Source organism: Lepidochelys kempii, chromosome 6 (genome assembly GCF_965140265.1).
Source record: "Lepidochelys kempii isolate rLepKem1 chromosome 6, rLepKem1.hap2, whole genome shotgun sequence".
Taxonomy (NCBI): domain Eukaryota; kingdom Metazoa; phylum Chordata; order Testudines; family Cheloniidae; genus Lepidochelys; species Lepidochelys kempii.
In genome coordinates this window covers 21359666-21374952 of record NC_133261.1, presented here as the reverse complement: position 1 = coordinate 21374952, position 15287 = coordinate 21359666, and the positions used below count along the sequence as shown (strand labels likewise).

The 15287-nt window shown below is 42.2% G+C and overlaps 1 protein-coding gene across 15 annotated transcripts in view; it reads left to right on the top strand.

The window, feature by feature from the left end:
• Positions 1 to 13151, top strand: part of PPP6R3 (protein phosphatase 6 regulatory subunit 3) — a 138525-nt gene extending 125374 nt beyond the window's left edge. For 8 of the 15 annotated variants that reach the window (XM_073347071.1, XM_073347068.1, XM_073347063.1 and 5 more), the window contains 3 exons: positions 4964 to 4981; positions 5289 to 5411; positions 11660 to 13151. In XM_073347071.1, coding sequence (XP_073203172.1) covers positions 4964 to 4981; positions 5289 to 5411; positions 11660 to 11711 — 193 coding nt within the window. In that variant the 3' untranslated portion in view covers positions 11712 to 13151. The remainder of the gene's footprint in view (positions 1 to 4963; positions 4982 to 5288; positions 5412 to 11659) is intronic. The other 7 variants (XM_073347074.1, XM_073347073.1, XM_073347070.1 and 4 more) reach the window with 1 other exon arrangement.
• The last annotated feature ends 2136 nt before the right edge of the window (positions 13152 to 15287 follow it).

Sequence of the window (15287 nt, the reverse complement as noted above, 5' to 3'; positions counted from 1 at the left end):
AGAGATTTTAAACTTAACAGTCTAACTCCAGTTTTCCGTTACCTGAGCTTTCATTCATATGTAAATTTGAGTAGAGGTTATGGAGCTAGGTTTTGTTCTGCACTGGAACCGAAACAAAACCTTCTGAACTATTAACTGAATTGTGTTGCGATGTCAATTTTTGGATTGAGAGCTGAGTTTTTTGATTAGGGAAGGTTTTGTGTGTCCAGGGTTTTTGGGTGAGTGAGATGCTTCTTCGAGTATTGGTCCCTAGGTGTCTTCCACTGTGGGTGAATTCTTTCAAGCAGTGTCTTTTGTCGATACATGCACCCTTGCCTTCTGTGTGCTTTCAACCAAAGGAATTAAAGGGTGGAGCGGAGAGGACTGGACTAACGGTCTTTCCAGTTCCTTCTTACTGCCATATGGCCTGGATCAGAATGTCCAGTGTCTGGAGCTTTCCTTGGAGTTCTCTGATCTGTAAATATTCCAAAATTTGCTTTTGCCTATAGTTCTTTATATCACAGGTGTTTTCTCAGTTTCATTGTAAGCCCCAACCACTTTCAATGTGAAGTGCTTTCTTTTGGCCTTGCCACTGCCTTTATAATTAGTTTTTAATAGTTTTATAGCTTTTAGTAGAGTTTTCTAGTTAGATTCCGTACCTCAGAGGACTTCCCTCTTCACCTCAGCCTCTCGTATCCCTTCCAGTACTATGATAATTGTTGCTGCTCTTCTGAGTTTCCTCTGATTTGATAGTGTATTTCTGATCATGAGGTGTCTAAAACTGAATGCAAAATTGCTGGTGCAATAGCAGCAGAACTGTTTAGAGCATATATCCCTTCACTGCTACATGATCATGATGCTTCTCTATATATAACAAAATTGCAATGACTCTTTCTGGCCAGTGTTTGAGTAAATCACACATCTAACTATTCTCCTAGTCTATCCCTGTCTCTTTGAATTTTATGGTCCATTTTTTGATCCATGCTGCGTGAAGTCAGTTTCTACTGTTGTGGTTCTTTTACCTCCAGCCTATGCTGCTTCCATTCACAATACTTTGATATAGAATTGTGAATTCTGAGATCCCTCGAAGAGTGAAAAAAAAAAAACTAATTGTAGAAAGATACTTTGACTTCTAACCCTCTAAAGGGGACTATATAGGTAGACCTGAGCTTCAGATGAAAGTCCCAAAATACCTTCAATTTGAAAGGAAAGCCCCCTAGACTAATAGCATGCCTAGTAAGACAGAGATCAGGTCAATGGTAAAGACGGGAGACTAGCTTGGAATAGGAAAACATGTAACTTGCAATCTCACATACAGGGGAAATGTTCCAGAATGCTGTATGGCGAGTTTTGATCAAATCCCCTCTGTGACAATTGTAATCATGTGCCTTTTCATTCCTTGTAATCCTAATCTGTAAATATTTCAAAGTAGTGCACAGAACTTTGTGGGATCAGTAGAACTCCCATTAGAGTCAGTATTTGTATGGCTAAAACCCCATTTGTTGCTTTGGGATGTGAGGATGTCCAGAAGTAGTGAGGATACAGAAATTTTGCATCAGTCCTTCTGGCTTGCTCCTCCCTGAGTTAAGCACTGTATACAAATTCTTACCATATTCTCTCATTTGAATTCTTTAGGCTGCTGCTGATAGAAAATTGGTATAATGAAACTGACAGGGTCCCAGAGAGACTTGGGTGTTCAGAGTAGTCTCCCTCTTTTTCCCTGAACTTGAGATTGCACAAGGGGTTTTCAGTTAATGTATTTAGGGCTTACTTTAGGTCAGCTAATTTATTATTACTGCTTACTGTTTGAATTGAGGTAGCACCTGGAGGCTGTAATCAGAATTGGGGCCCTTTTGTGCTAAATTACGTACAAACATGGAGGTGGACATAGTTCCTGCCCCCAAAGAATTTTAAAGGAGGTATCTCAAACATTTGGGAGAGAAGATGGGGAAAGTAGTTATAGGCATGTTTGTTTGCAAAGACACAACAAATATCAGAAGTCCCTCTTGGGCATCTGTCATCAGTTGGGTTTTTTTGGTAGGCATCTTGGGGAAAAGTTGCTCTTGAGGAAGGATTTAAAGGAGAACTGAGTAATAGCTTTATGTACTAGTTAGGAAGGATGTTTCATGCGTTCTTTAGTGTTGCTCTTTGTGGAAGTAACTGGTAAATGGAAGCTGACACAGTAGAGGTACTTAAGTTGTGAAGGTTTGTAAAGACCGGAAGCTTGTATTTCAAGCAATGAAAAAAGGAGAGCAAGTGGAGAGACCCAGAAGTGGAAGAAAATTCTGGCCACGTCACAACCTATCTGAGAGGAGGAGATTCTAGTAGTCAGGACAGGAGATCCAGACAAGGATTTTAGTGGTATGAATAGAAAAGGGGTTAGCTATGTTAGGGGGTCAGTATTAGGAAGATTTTGACATGGCCTGGATGTTGTGAAGGTCTTGAACAAAGGTGCAGTCAAAGCTGACATCCGTATTATGGACCAGAATGGCAGGAAAGATAGCAGAGGTGTCGGGTATGACGGAGAATGGGTGGAGTGGGGAGGGCTTTGGAGGAAACAGACTGAGTTTAGTTTTGGTTATATCACATTTAAGTTAATGGCAAAACATCTAAAAAGAGATGTCCATTTGGATGAATGAGCTCTTAAGTGCTACCGTAATGCAAACAAATAGTAATGGAGGGAGATGGGTCAGTGGTAGAGAGATGTCCGTATCATTGGCGCAGAGGTGATAGCTGGATCTGAAAGTGTCAGTGAGGTTGTCTGTAGATGGGAACTTTAGGAGGAAAGGAAGTGGGCCAAGGACAGAGCCTAGTGGGACAGGATGCCTGTGTAAAGTGAGATATGGGACCAGGAAGATCCACTGAAAGAACAACCAAAGTAATAGGACAACTGGGAGAGGAGAATCTCTCTCAAATCTTAAGGGAGAAAAAAGACTCACATCATATGGTGGCAGGTTTACAGTTTGAGAGGTGTGTAAGGTTTGCACTTGAAATCAATGAAAGGTGGTTGGCTGACATAGAATCCTAGAAAATCAGGGTTGGAAGGGACCCCGAGTCATCTAGTCCAACCGCTGCTCAAAGCAGGACCAATCCCCAACTAAATCATCCAAGCCAGGGCTTTGTCAAGCCTGACCTTGAAAACCTCTAAGGAAGGAGATTCCACCACCTCCCTAGGTAAACCATTCAACTGCTTCACCACCCTCCTAGTGAAAAAGCTTTTCCTAACATCCAGTCTAAACCTCCCCCACTGCAACTTGAGACAATTACTCCTTGTTCTGTCATCTGGTACCACTGAGAACGGTCTAGATCCATCCTCTTTGGAACCCCCTTTCAGGTAGTTGAAAGCAGCTATCAAATCCCCCCCCCCCTTCTCTTCTGCAGACTAAATAATCCCACTTCCCTCAGCCTCTCCTCATGAGTCGTGCTCCAGCCCCCTAATCATTTTTGTTGCCCTCCACTGGACTCTTTCCAATTTTTCCACATCCTTCTTGTAGTGTGGGGCCCAAAACTGGACACAGTACTCCAGATGAGGCCTCACCAATGTCGAATAGAGGGGAACGATCACGTCCCTCGATCTGCTGGCAATGCCCCTACTTATACAGCCCAAAATGCCATTGGCCTTCTTGGCAACAAGGGCACACTGTTGACTCATACCCAGCTTTTCGTCCACTGTAACCCCTAGGTTCTTTTCTGCAGAACTGCTGCCTAGCCATTCGGTCCCTAGTCTATAGCGGTGCATGGGATTCTTCTGTCCTAAGTGCAGGACTCTGCATTTGTCCTTGTTGAACCTCATCAGATTTTTTTTGGCCCAATCCTCTAGTTTGTCTAGGTCCTTCTGTATCCTATCCCTACCCTCCAGCATATCTACCACTCCTCCCAGTTTAGTGTCATCCGCAAACTTGCTGAGGGTGCAATCCACACCATCCTCCAGATCATTAATGAAGATATTGAACAAAACTGGCCCCAGGACCGACCTTTGGGGCACTCCACTTGATACTGGCTGCCAACTAGACATGGAGCCATTGGTCACTACCAGTTGAGCCTGATGATCTAGCCAGCTGTCCATCCACCTTATAGTCCATTCATCCAATCTGTACTACTTTAACTTGCTTTAACAAGAATGCTGTGGGAGACCATATCAAAAGCTTTGCTAAAGTCAAGGAACAACGTCCACTGCTTTCCCCCTCATCCACAGAGCCAGTTATCTCATGGTAGAAGGCAATTCGGTTAGTCAGGCTTGACATCTTCTGGGTATGAACATACCCATAACAAAGTAGCTAGAAAAAAAGAACATGTAGCATTGGAGTGCAAATGAGAAGGGAGAAATTTTTTAAACATAGATCTGTATTTACCAACCCCCCCTTTTCTCTTCTCTTTTCTCTTCTCTTTTCTCTTCTCTTTTCTCTTCTCTTTTCTCTTCTCTTTTCTCTTTTCTCTTCTCTTTCTTCTCTCTTCTCTCTTCTCTCTTCTCTCTTCTCTCTTCTCTCTTTCTTCTCTCTTCTCTCTTCTCTCTTCTCTCTTCTCTCTTCTCTCTTCTCTCTTCTCTCTTCTCTCTTCTCTCTTCTCTCTTCTCTCTTCTCTCTTCTCTCTTCTCTCTTCTCTCTTCTCTTCTCTTCCCCTCCCCTATAGGCTTCACAACTGTAAGGGAATTCTCATGTGTAGTTCTAGCTGAATAGAAACCCTAACCAACTACATAAATGATCCCTTTTTCTCAAATGTGTGCTGCCCATTGTCTGCCTGTTTTAGTGCTATGCAACATATGCCAGGTGTACTTTAGCCCCCAAATGAAAAGATGACTTCCTTTAGGAATTTTGAATGAGTAGAGTGTAGTACAAATAAGTGGCTTTAAAAAAAGAGAAATATAAGGCTGGGTTTCCTGATGTGCTTTTCCATGGACAAGTTTAGTCAAAGTGCTAATTTTTGAAAGGAACCTCAAGTCTTTTATACTTTTCTCTTTCTATTTTTTGCATACTTTTGGCTTCAGGGTGTTGAAATCCTATCGGTATGTATGGTAAAGGCTGTGATTGTTCTCACTTCAGGCACCAAGTACATTCTTTATTCCCTCCTTGCACTTGTATGTAATCATTGTATTTCATGCATTTTTTTTTTCAATCCAGTTTAAGTGGGCGTAACACTAATGTATTAATGGATGTCTACAGAGTCCAGATTCCTGTGCTTGATTTCCATGCTTCAATCATAATTCAGAAACCATTTGCATATAGTCTGGACCCTTCCCTCCGTCTCCTACTATTGCATGAAATTCCCTACATCCATAACTGAAGTTAAATTGTAACCTGCTTTTTATTTAGTGAGGAAGGAAAATTGTCTACCTCGCAAGATGTTTCTTGTAAATATGTGGTGGAGGAGAATACAGAAGCTGTAGAAGAAAATCCTGCTACTCCACAGCCTGATAGCAGCAGTGCAGAACAGAGGTAACCTTATTAAAGGCTGCTTTCAAGCCTATTACCAGCTGTTTATAGCATGTTTTTCTAATAGAACTAATCTATATATCTACAATTTCTGGTTCCAGAATCCATTTATCAGCTCTTGGTGTTAAGTGTCTTTTCTGCACACATTAATCTATTGTTTGTACCTGTTCTATGTGTATTCTTTTGAGTTGTATTTTTCCATTAATGTCTGGAGTTCGGAGGAAATAGCTTTTTTTCAGAAGTATTTCATTCAAATCCCTTTTACCCAGTATACTGTAGCTAAAATGAGTTGGTGTTTCCATTCTTTTGCAAGAAAAGGTGGGTAAGGTAGTCTTTTACTGGACCATCTTCCGTTGGTGAAAGACAAGCTTTTGAACTACACAGAGCTCTTAAGCCTGAGACCTGTACAGCAATTCTGTGTAGCTTGAAAGCTTGCCTCTTTCACCAACAGAAGTTGGTCCAGTTGGACCCCAGGTCGGTGCTGCAGGAGATTCCCTTCGTGGCCCCATCCCCGTGGCTGATTTTGGGCTCTGACACCTCAGATCTGGGCTGGGGAGCCCACCTGAGCGAGCTCAGCATCCAGAGCCACTGGATGCGGGACAACTTGGCCCTCCATATCAATGTCAGGGAACTCAGAGCAGTTCGCCTGGCCTGCTAGGGCATTCTTACCTCACTTGAAAGGCAAGGTGGTGCAGGTACTGACAGACAATACTGGAGCGATGTACTATATCAACAGGCAGGGAGGGGCCAGGTCCTCAGCCCTTTGTCAGGAGGCCCTCAGCTTATAGGACTTCTGTGTGCGTCATGCCATTCATCTGATCACCACCCATCTGCCTGGCTCCAGGAATGTCTTTGCCGATCACCTCTGCAGGACCTTCTCATTTCGCCGCGAGTGGTCCCTCCATCCGAAGGTGGTCAGCGTACTTTTCCGATGGTGGGGAATTCCCCAGGTGGACCTTATCATGTCCAGGCAAAACAGGAAGTGCCACCAGTTCTGCTTCTTCCAGGGTCTGGACCGGGGTTCCCTCTCAGATGCCTTCCTCATTCCGTGAATGGGGTGCTCATGTATGCCTTTCCACCACTGCCATTAATCCACAGGGTTCTGGTGAAGGTCAGGGAAGACGGCGCGAAAGTCATCCTTGTGGCTCCGGCGTGGCTCCGTCAGCACTCGTTCGGCATGCTGTTGGACCTGTCGGCAGCCACCCCCCTCCCACTGCCTCTTCGACCAGATCTGCTGTCGCAGAACCATGGCAACCTGCTGCACTCGAACCTGGCACTGCATCTGACGGCATGGCTGAATGCAGATGAAAGAGCATGTTCAGCCCGTGTTCAGCATGTGTTGCTTGGCAGCAGAAAACCCTCAACCAGGGAGACCTACCTGGCAAAGTGAAAAAGGTTTGAGTGCTGGGCTGCAGAGAGATGTCTTTGGGTCCTCACTGTAGGACGTACTGGATTACTTGTTGTGTCTGAGATTTCAGGGGTTGTCCTTTCCCTCTGTCAAGGTCCACCTGGCGGCCATCTCAGTGCAGCACCCCCCCAGTCTACGGTGGGTCCCTCTTCTCCGATCCCATGATACTGCGTTTCTTGAAAGGGCTGGAGTGCCTCTACCCGCAGGTCCGGCAGCCGGTCCCCCCCTTGGGACCTGAACGTAGTGTTGTCCAGACTCATGGGTCCTCCTTTTGAACCCTTGGCTTCCTGCTCCCTCCTCCTCCTGTTGTGGACGGTCTCCTTTTTGATCGCTATAATATCGGCCAGTAGGATGTTGGAGATCAGGGTGCTCACTTCAGAGCTGCCCTATATGGTTTTCTTCAAGGACAAGGTGCAGCTGCAGCCTCTCCCGAAGTTCCTGCCCAAGGTGGTGGTCCAGTTACATACTGGTCAGAATATATGTTTACTGGTCTTCTGCCCGAAGCTCCATGCATCGGATGAGGAAGGGAGGCGTCAACACCCTGAATGCCAGGCAGGTGCTGGCTTTCTACATGGTCAGAACGAAGCCGTTCTGTACGTCATCGCAGCTGTTCGTTGCAGTGGCAAATAGGATAAGTCACCCTGCGTCTGCACAGAAAATCTTGTCCTGCATCACGGCCTGCATCCGTTACTGCTACGGGCTGGCAAAGATATCCCCACCGGCAATTGTAATGACTCACTCAACTCGAGCACAGGCGTCATCGGCAGCCGTCATGGCCCAGGTGCCGATTCAAGAAATCTGTTGGGCTGCAACCTGGTCATCCGGCCACACACTTGCGTCGCATTATGCTTTGACCCAGGAAGCACAGGATAATGCCGGCTTTGGCAGAGCTATGCTGCAGTCTGCAAGCCCGTGAACTCCGAGCCCACCTCCGAAGATGCTGCTTGTGAGTCCCCTACAATGGAATTGATATGAGCAAGCACTTGAACTAAAAATGGTTACCCACCTTTCGTAACTGTTCCTAGAGATGTTGCTCTTGTCCATTCCATTACCACCCCCACCCCCTCGTTGGATTGTCGGCAAGAAAGAACCGAGAGGGCATAGGGCTGGCTGGGCCTCATATACCAGCGCATGAGCACAGCGCTCAAGGGGGCGACACAGCCGGCCCTACTGATACCGCTAAGGCAAAGATCTCGGATGAATGGAATGGACATGAGCAACACATCTCAAAGAACAGCAGTTACGAAAGGTGGGTAACCATGTTTTTTATTGAGTTGAGATTCTTTACTTTTAAAAATATTTTATGTATAAGAAGAGTAAATAACACGTTAGGGTTCTCTTTTACACTCCACTGTGGGATTTTTTTAAAAAACACCTCAACTATTTGACCTTTACATGCACTCCTAGTAGATTAAAAATTTTGCACATTTCAGGAAATCAAAGAAATGTAAAAGCTGGAAATGCTGTAATACGGCACCATTTTAAAAATAGCTTTGCAAAGCTTGTCAGATGTTTGCCAAGACACACAGCATTAGCCTGTGAATAAAGAATTACGAGCATAAACCAGAAGAGGGCTCTCAAAGCTAGCAATTCCTCGCATTGTTCCTGATTTGAGTAAATGTTTTTTGTTTTGTTTTGAAATCCCTTTTTGGCCTCTAATGACAAATTTTAGAATGGACAAGGTATTTTAAAACTCTCTCTAAAGGTGGCTGTCACAGTAGATTTAATCAGATTCATCACAAGTGCAATATAAATATGTAGATAGACCTATCCCTGCTTTTGGGGCTCCATGCATGTATGCTTGGTGGGAGTCTCCTAGGTAAGTCATGGTCCCCCCAATCAAAAATAGAGAGGTCTGTGCTAGGAGTCCCAGAGTGCCCCAGAATTTCCCAGTGGTTGGTTTATTTCAAACAATTAGTGAAGGTCACTGCTACTGCTGTGGTGATTGTGTAGAATAGACTCTTGACCATCTAGTTTTTCTATTTTACCTCCCAGATTTTTCCTGAAAAGTTGATAATTTTTTGTCTAGTGCGGTCTGTCTCTTTTCTAATGTATATATTTTTTTAAAAAGTGTTTTTAGTGAGTGATTGACAGCCAAAGACTTAGCTAGGGGACTCCTGCTGGTCATGTGCATATAGAGCACAGACCCAAGAGTGTGGCTTCTCTATGATTGTACACCATCAGAGAACAAGCGTTACAGGTAACTTTTCTTTGTGTGCAGTACAGAATGGTATATTTTTTTCTTTAAAAAAAAAAATTCGTGACATGGTTTCAGTGGATTAGTTTATTGCAGTGGATGAAAGTGGAGTGGATTTTTTGGGGTTTTTTTTAAAGTGCATGTTGTTTAACCTAGAAACAAGTGGTGTTGGTTTGAACCACATGAGTTTCATATCATTTGTATTGCCTGAATTAGCAGGGAGAGCGTTTACACTAAAACTGTTCTTGCCATAATAGGGCTTTTTTTGCTTTTCACTTTCTTCACTCCTTGCCCCCGAACTGTTCTTTATCCTTTAACAGTAATGGAGTGAATGAAATTCAGAATGCTCCTGAAACAGCAGCTCCTAGGTCAGATTAGCACACAAGACAATTTTTAAAAACAATTACATTTATTTACTTTGTATTTTTGACTCTGCAAATATTACTTCTATATGAAAAATAATTGATATGAGATGTACTTAAGTAATAATTTGGCAAGCTGAAGCACTAGTACACCTAGTACAAGATAGGAAGCAGAGGCACTCTTTAAAGGAAATAGAAACATACTTAGTGAGAAGACACTGTACCTTACAATATCACTATTATGATGTGCCTTCCATCACTGACTGAAGCCAGTTGCATTTTGTTGAAGACCAAATGGAACTTCGATTAGTTGTACGTACTTCATTAGTCATCTTCATTAAAGTGCTGAATATAATGATAGTGGGAGTAATTAAATGGCAAAAACTCTGTTAATGGGGATTTAAGGTTGCTCAGTGATAGCCTGTGTTCCAGAATGTTAGCCTTAGGTTTTGTCTACTCCAGAGTTTGTCAGCATAACTTACTTTGCTTGGGTGTGAATAAACCACCCCCCTGAGCGACCTAAATTACATCGACATAAGCACTCGTGCAATATGTCGGCAGGAGAGCTTCTCCCAACAACATAGCTTCGGCTGTTCGTGGAGGTAATTTTATTTTTGCTTCTTCACCAGATGTCTTGCAGCGGCACAGCTGCACTGGTACAACGGTGCTGCCGCAGTGCTGTACATGTGGACATGTCCTTAGTGGGTTTCAGACTTCAGAGTTGCAGGCTCAGAGGGTTGTTAAGTGACCCGTTCATCTCAATGAGATGTTCTCAACTGAAAGGGAATATTCATGGGAGATTAATACAATCTGAAACACTAGCTCTGAGATGTGTGAACTGCTCCATTCATGTCAGTGGGTGTTCCCAACCTACACCCCCCGGTTGGAGAATTTCTCATGTGTTGGTCTTAGCTCCTCATCCCCGTGTCAACAGTATGTTCTTGGTGCATGCTCAGGGCATGCCTGTTCTTAGCTTCCTAGCCAGATGGGGGCAGGACTTCCCCAGATTCTGGCTCAGATTGGGGTGGGGGAAGAGGAATGGGGGTGAGAACCCCATTGGTGGGCAGGAGCCTCCAGATTCTGCCACACACATGGAGGCACAGGGGCTCAGACATTACCAGAACAGACCTGAATCCCAGCTCACGGTGGGCAGGGCTCAAACCCCCAGAAGATCAAGCACCCCAAACCTGGCTCACTTGAGGGGGCCAGGGAAGGAGGGGTCCCCAGAGTGTGGTGAACAAACATGCCGCTGCCCCATTCTCCTGTCCCCGTCTTCCTGTCACTCCCATGTTTCCTTTCCCAGTGTCTCACCTATCTTCTCCTTGCTCCCTGTTCCCATCTATTCCCCACCCCCTAATCACTTCCCTTCCTGGTGAGCATTAGCTTGTGTGGTTTCTTTTCAGAAACTAACTTCAGCACCTCCTGAATGATCTGTTGTGCTCAGATTACATCCCCCCCAAAATAAAATTTCCCTTTTGATAGAGGCAGATTGGAACAATGTACCTGCTTTGTTTTGGGTCGGTGTTCAGATTTTATGACCGTAACACATTGCCAGAGCCACCCAGATATTAGTTGTAGAGGCCGTTTTCCAGACAGTTAGTGTCACGCTGCACATGCTCAGTATAATACACAAGGCACACGAATAGGTGTGCAAGCCTTCTCATGTACATAACCAGAGAAACAATGTTTTTTGTCATGTTTTAATTTGATTTCCCCCAAAGGGTTGGTGGGTGTCATGCACTCTTTTGGGGGTAACCCTCAAACATTGAACACCCTCATGCGATGATCTAAGCCCTGGCTTGATCTCTATCTATGAGCAAAACTAGGTTGCCAGAATGTGTCAATTTCAAGTAAAGCTGTTTTCTTCCGAGTGTTCTATCTTGGGAACCCCTTTGATCAGATGGCCCCAAATTTGGATCATTAACAGAACCCTACAGCCCCACTAGACTTACCAAATGTCAAGGCAATCCCAGTAACCATGTAGATTTTAGAGCAGTTAGAAAAGGAACCTTTAAACAGAAAGCTGGTCTTAACCTTAACTAGAGTAGAGCTGTCAATCTACTTCTGTGATTAATAAGAAAATGAAAATAGGACATAGCAGGGTGTGTTACATTTTGTTATGGATGCATTGTCTCTTTTCCATGACCCCAATTCTAAATTAATATATTTTGACAAGTCTTTGGAAGTTCATGTTCTTGCCTTTACCCCGAAACTTGATTGTAGTGATTATTATAAGAGTGCATTGGTTTCTTATACACTTACCATCCTCCTTTTGACTTCTTAGGACTGATCAACAAACCCTTTTAGGAGAGGCAGCTGTTAATGGCCCTGTATGATATGTGTCGTCTGCTGCTGTTGGCTGAAGAACACGAACTGATATCCAGGGGTTTTAGTGTTTCTCAAGGATTTCATCGAGAGCCTGTCAAAGCCAGTCACTGCTGCACTAATTTCGCAAGGGATCAGGACCAGCAACATTTATATTCTAGATTTTAAGACATTGTACAGAAATTCATAAGTGTAAAAAAATATTGCACATGGAGAAATACCAATACTTTTTGCGTATGTTTATATTGTATTGTTCTAAATAATGGGTGGCCTGTGAAATAAGATCTTGCCACCCGGGTAATGATGATAGTGATACTATAGTTAAAATGGCTGTAAGAATAGTTTTATAAAAAAGTGAATACACAAATCTAATGTATTTGAGACATAACTATTTGACAATTAGTGTGACCAAAGTATTTAGCAGTTTTCATACATTTTTTCACCTTGTAAAAATAAAATAAAATTCATGTTTCTTCCAGGTTGGCGAAGAATTGTAGAACTGAAATGCCCTATAAATGTTATTTTGGTTGTTTTAGCTTACAAAAGTGATTTAAATAAGAATTTTTGGTGTTCAGCATTTTACAACAGGTTTTTAATTGGTAATTGTTTTCTGTATTGTTTAAATCAGATCAAAAATGTAAGTCTATTGGTAGAGATTTTAAGTATTTATTACTACAACTTAGGTGACAAATTGATGTTACTGTAAAGCCATATGTTCTGTTAGTCTTGTTTGCTTGAAACAATACCTTACAGGTGAAACACTAGAATATTTGAAGTGCACATGGCTTGTTGTGTTTTTTAAAGTGATTCACCTACCTTTGAACCCATTCACCAAGATTTACTTTAATACCAAGCATTATACAATTGAACATTTTAGAACAATCTGCATATTTAAAACACCATAATCCTGTTAGACAAATCAACTAAGTGAAATGCCTGTGCTGCTAATGTAATTACAGTACGTGCATTTTAAAAATATAGTATTTTTAAAGTACAAATCAAAATTTGGCACCTGAGCATGTTAATTGTTACTTTCACTGTATTGATCTGTGTGAGGCTTTCGTTTGTAAGTTCTAAACCATTTTTTTCACAGCTGGTTTGTATATATATATAGTGATTATGGAAACTAATTCTGCGTAATTTATAATTTTCTATGTCAGTATGAAATTCCAACCGCCTTCTCAAACAAACAGAAGCAATATACTGTATATTGCCACATTGTCTGGTGAAAGGATTAAAGTACTTCACCTCTTGCACTTTTAGATGCAAATCCATTTTTGTTTCTGTAATAGGAAGTTAGTCATTTATTTTTACATTGTTTGTTTTCCTGACCAGTATTTAAAGCCAAAAGGATACTCTAAACAATGGCCAATGATTTATTTTAGAAAGTGTCCCAAGCAACGTGCCTAAACATTACATTGCATACAGAAATAAAAAAAACAAATGTATAATGGTATTTCTTTTAATTCTTCCTGTCTTGCATTTCATACAATATAACGCCAGAATATCTCCAGAGAGATTCCAAGTGGTAAACCCCCAAGAAATTACTTGATCCATCTGGTGAAAACGGAGGCAAATAATAATTTTCAGGGTAAAAAAGAACCACTGGTGTTACTTGGTGGTGCATAAATGATGCAGGAACCCACTCACTTTAATAAATAAAAGTGTCCCTTTCTATAAAATGGAATATTCCTACTTTTGTCTTACTTCCAAGTGAGCACTCCTGAATATATTTCAAATGTTGGTTTCAGAGTATTTTTAATGCACTACTGCTAACTTTATCTGCTATCTGGAGGATGTTCTATGTTTTTTTGTGATTGTTACTGAACCAGTTCTCAGTACCAAAAACACCAACTTTGGCTCCACATGTCTGGGTTCCAGGCATGGTCCTTGGGGGAAGTAACACTGCTTGCTTGTTTCCTCTGGTGACCTCCTGTTCCCTAACAAGCAAGGAGATACCTGCTGAAGAGTTTTGCAGTAAGGTGGGGGTGTTTACAGGGATTACGAAGATCTGATGAGGTTTGAAGCATTTCTATGTTGCGTTCAAATTTCAAAAGGTGATGGTTCTAATTTTCTGTTGTATATTACCTACACCAGAAATGCTGAATCATGGAATGGAATGAAATGGAAGTTATAGAAAATAACTGAATTTATAATACCCAGATTATGCTAAGTTTCCAGAAATATTTTTCTTGTTCCCTCCCTCCCTCTTGTATTAGGAGATAGTGAGGTTTAAAGGTATAGTTGGACAATCCCAGTGCCCATTTGTAATATTTGAATCTGCTCCATCTTAATCATCCTATATGTACTGATTGAGATTTTAACTTTTTATGGTAAAAATTTGTAAATATGCCCCTTTTCCATTTTTTTCTGCATCACCTGTATTGAGAGTTTAGTTCTTAGCGGCAAACTTTTCTTTCATCTATCTCTCAGTTTCAGTGGAGTATTGTCCAACAGTGCTGCTTTTATGAGAGAGTGCCAAAGGTTCAACACTTGGTAGTGTACACCACTGTGAAGGACAGTAGTGATGTTGAGTTTAATTAAAGGATGACTCAGCCAAACTGTGGTCTTTCTCTGGTATAAGGTATTTACTCTATAACAGCAAATTTCCTTACTTGTCTCTTTCTGAAATCCAGATGCATGTTCAGAGCTTCAACTCAGAGTTTTCTAGCAATGAGGACAAGCCCATCCTCTTGGCAGGCTGCAGCCTTCCAAAACTCAGTGTATAGACATGAGCTGTATAATTAATTTTCATAGTAACAGCCGTGTTAGTCTGTATTCGCAAAAAGAAAAGGAGTACTTGTGGCACCTTAGAGACTAACCAATTTATTAGAGCATACGCTTTCGTGAGCTACAGCTCACTTCCTCAGATGCATCTGAGGAAGTGAGCTGTAGCTCACGAAAGCGTATGCTCTAATAAATTGGTTAGTCTCTAAGGTGCCACAAGTACTCCTTTTCTTTTTATAATTAATTTTGTATAACAACTATAGGGCTAGGAGTTTTAAGCTCACATAGATACCTGGAATCATACTGTATTTCTGATTACTGGTCCGGGACTACTATTTGAAAGCTTCCTGGTCCAATTAAGTGTTCTTAGCCTTGGTTGCAGGATCAAGCCTCAGGCCCTTGCTTCAGTAGAACTAAATTGCATGCTAAAGTACCTTGCTGAATTAGGGTCTTAAAGATCAGATCATTCAGATTCTCTCTCTGAAGGTAGGAGGTAGTTATAGGTGGAAATTGCTGGAAAAGTACCCCATTGCATTCCTACCCTAGAACATTGTCTTCTGGTCAGTGCAGAGCAGCAAGGGCGTACCTTTTTTTACCTGCATAATTTATTCTGCGCTTTTTTTATTACAAATATTAAATTTCCTGTCATTTTCTTTCCATTTTTCTCCTTGTTCTCCACTGAGTTATACATATAGAAAGAAGGAAGTGCCTCTTTTATTACCTGGTCAGAGTATCTCTTGGAGCCCTTTCAGATATAGAGGTTAAAACCGGGGTATCTCTAAATCCTCCCTAGTGGATCTTCAGAAGTGTTCAGAGCAGTCTCAGCACAGTTAAAACCAGTGCAGCCCATCCTTCAGTGT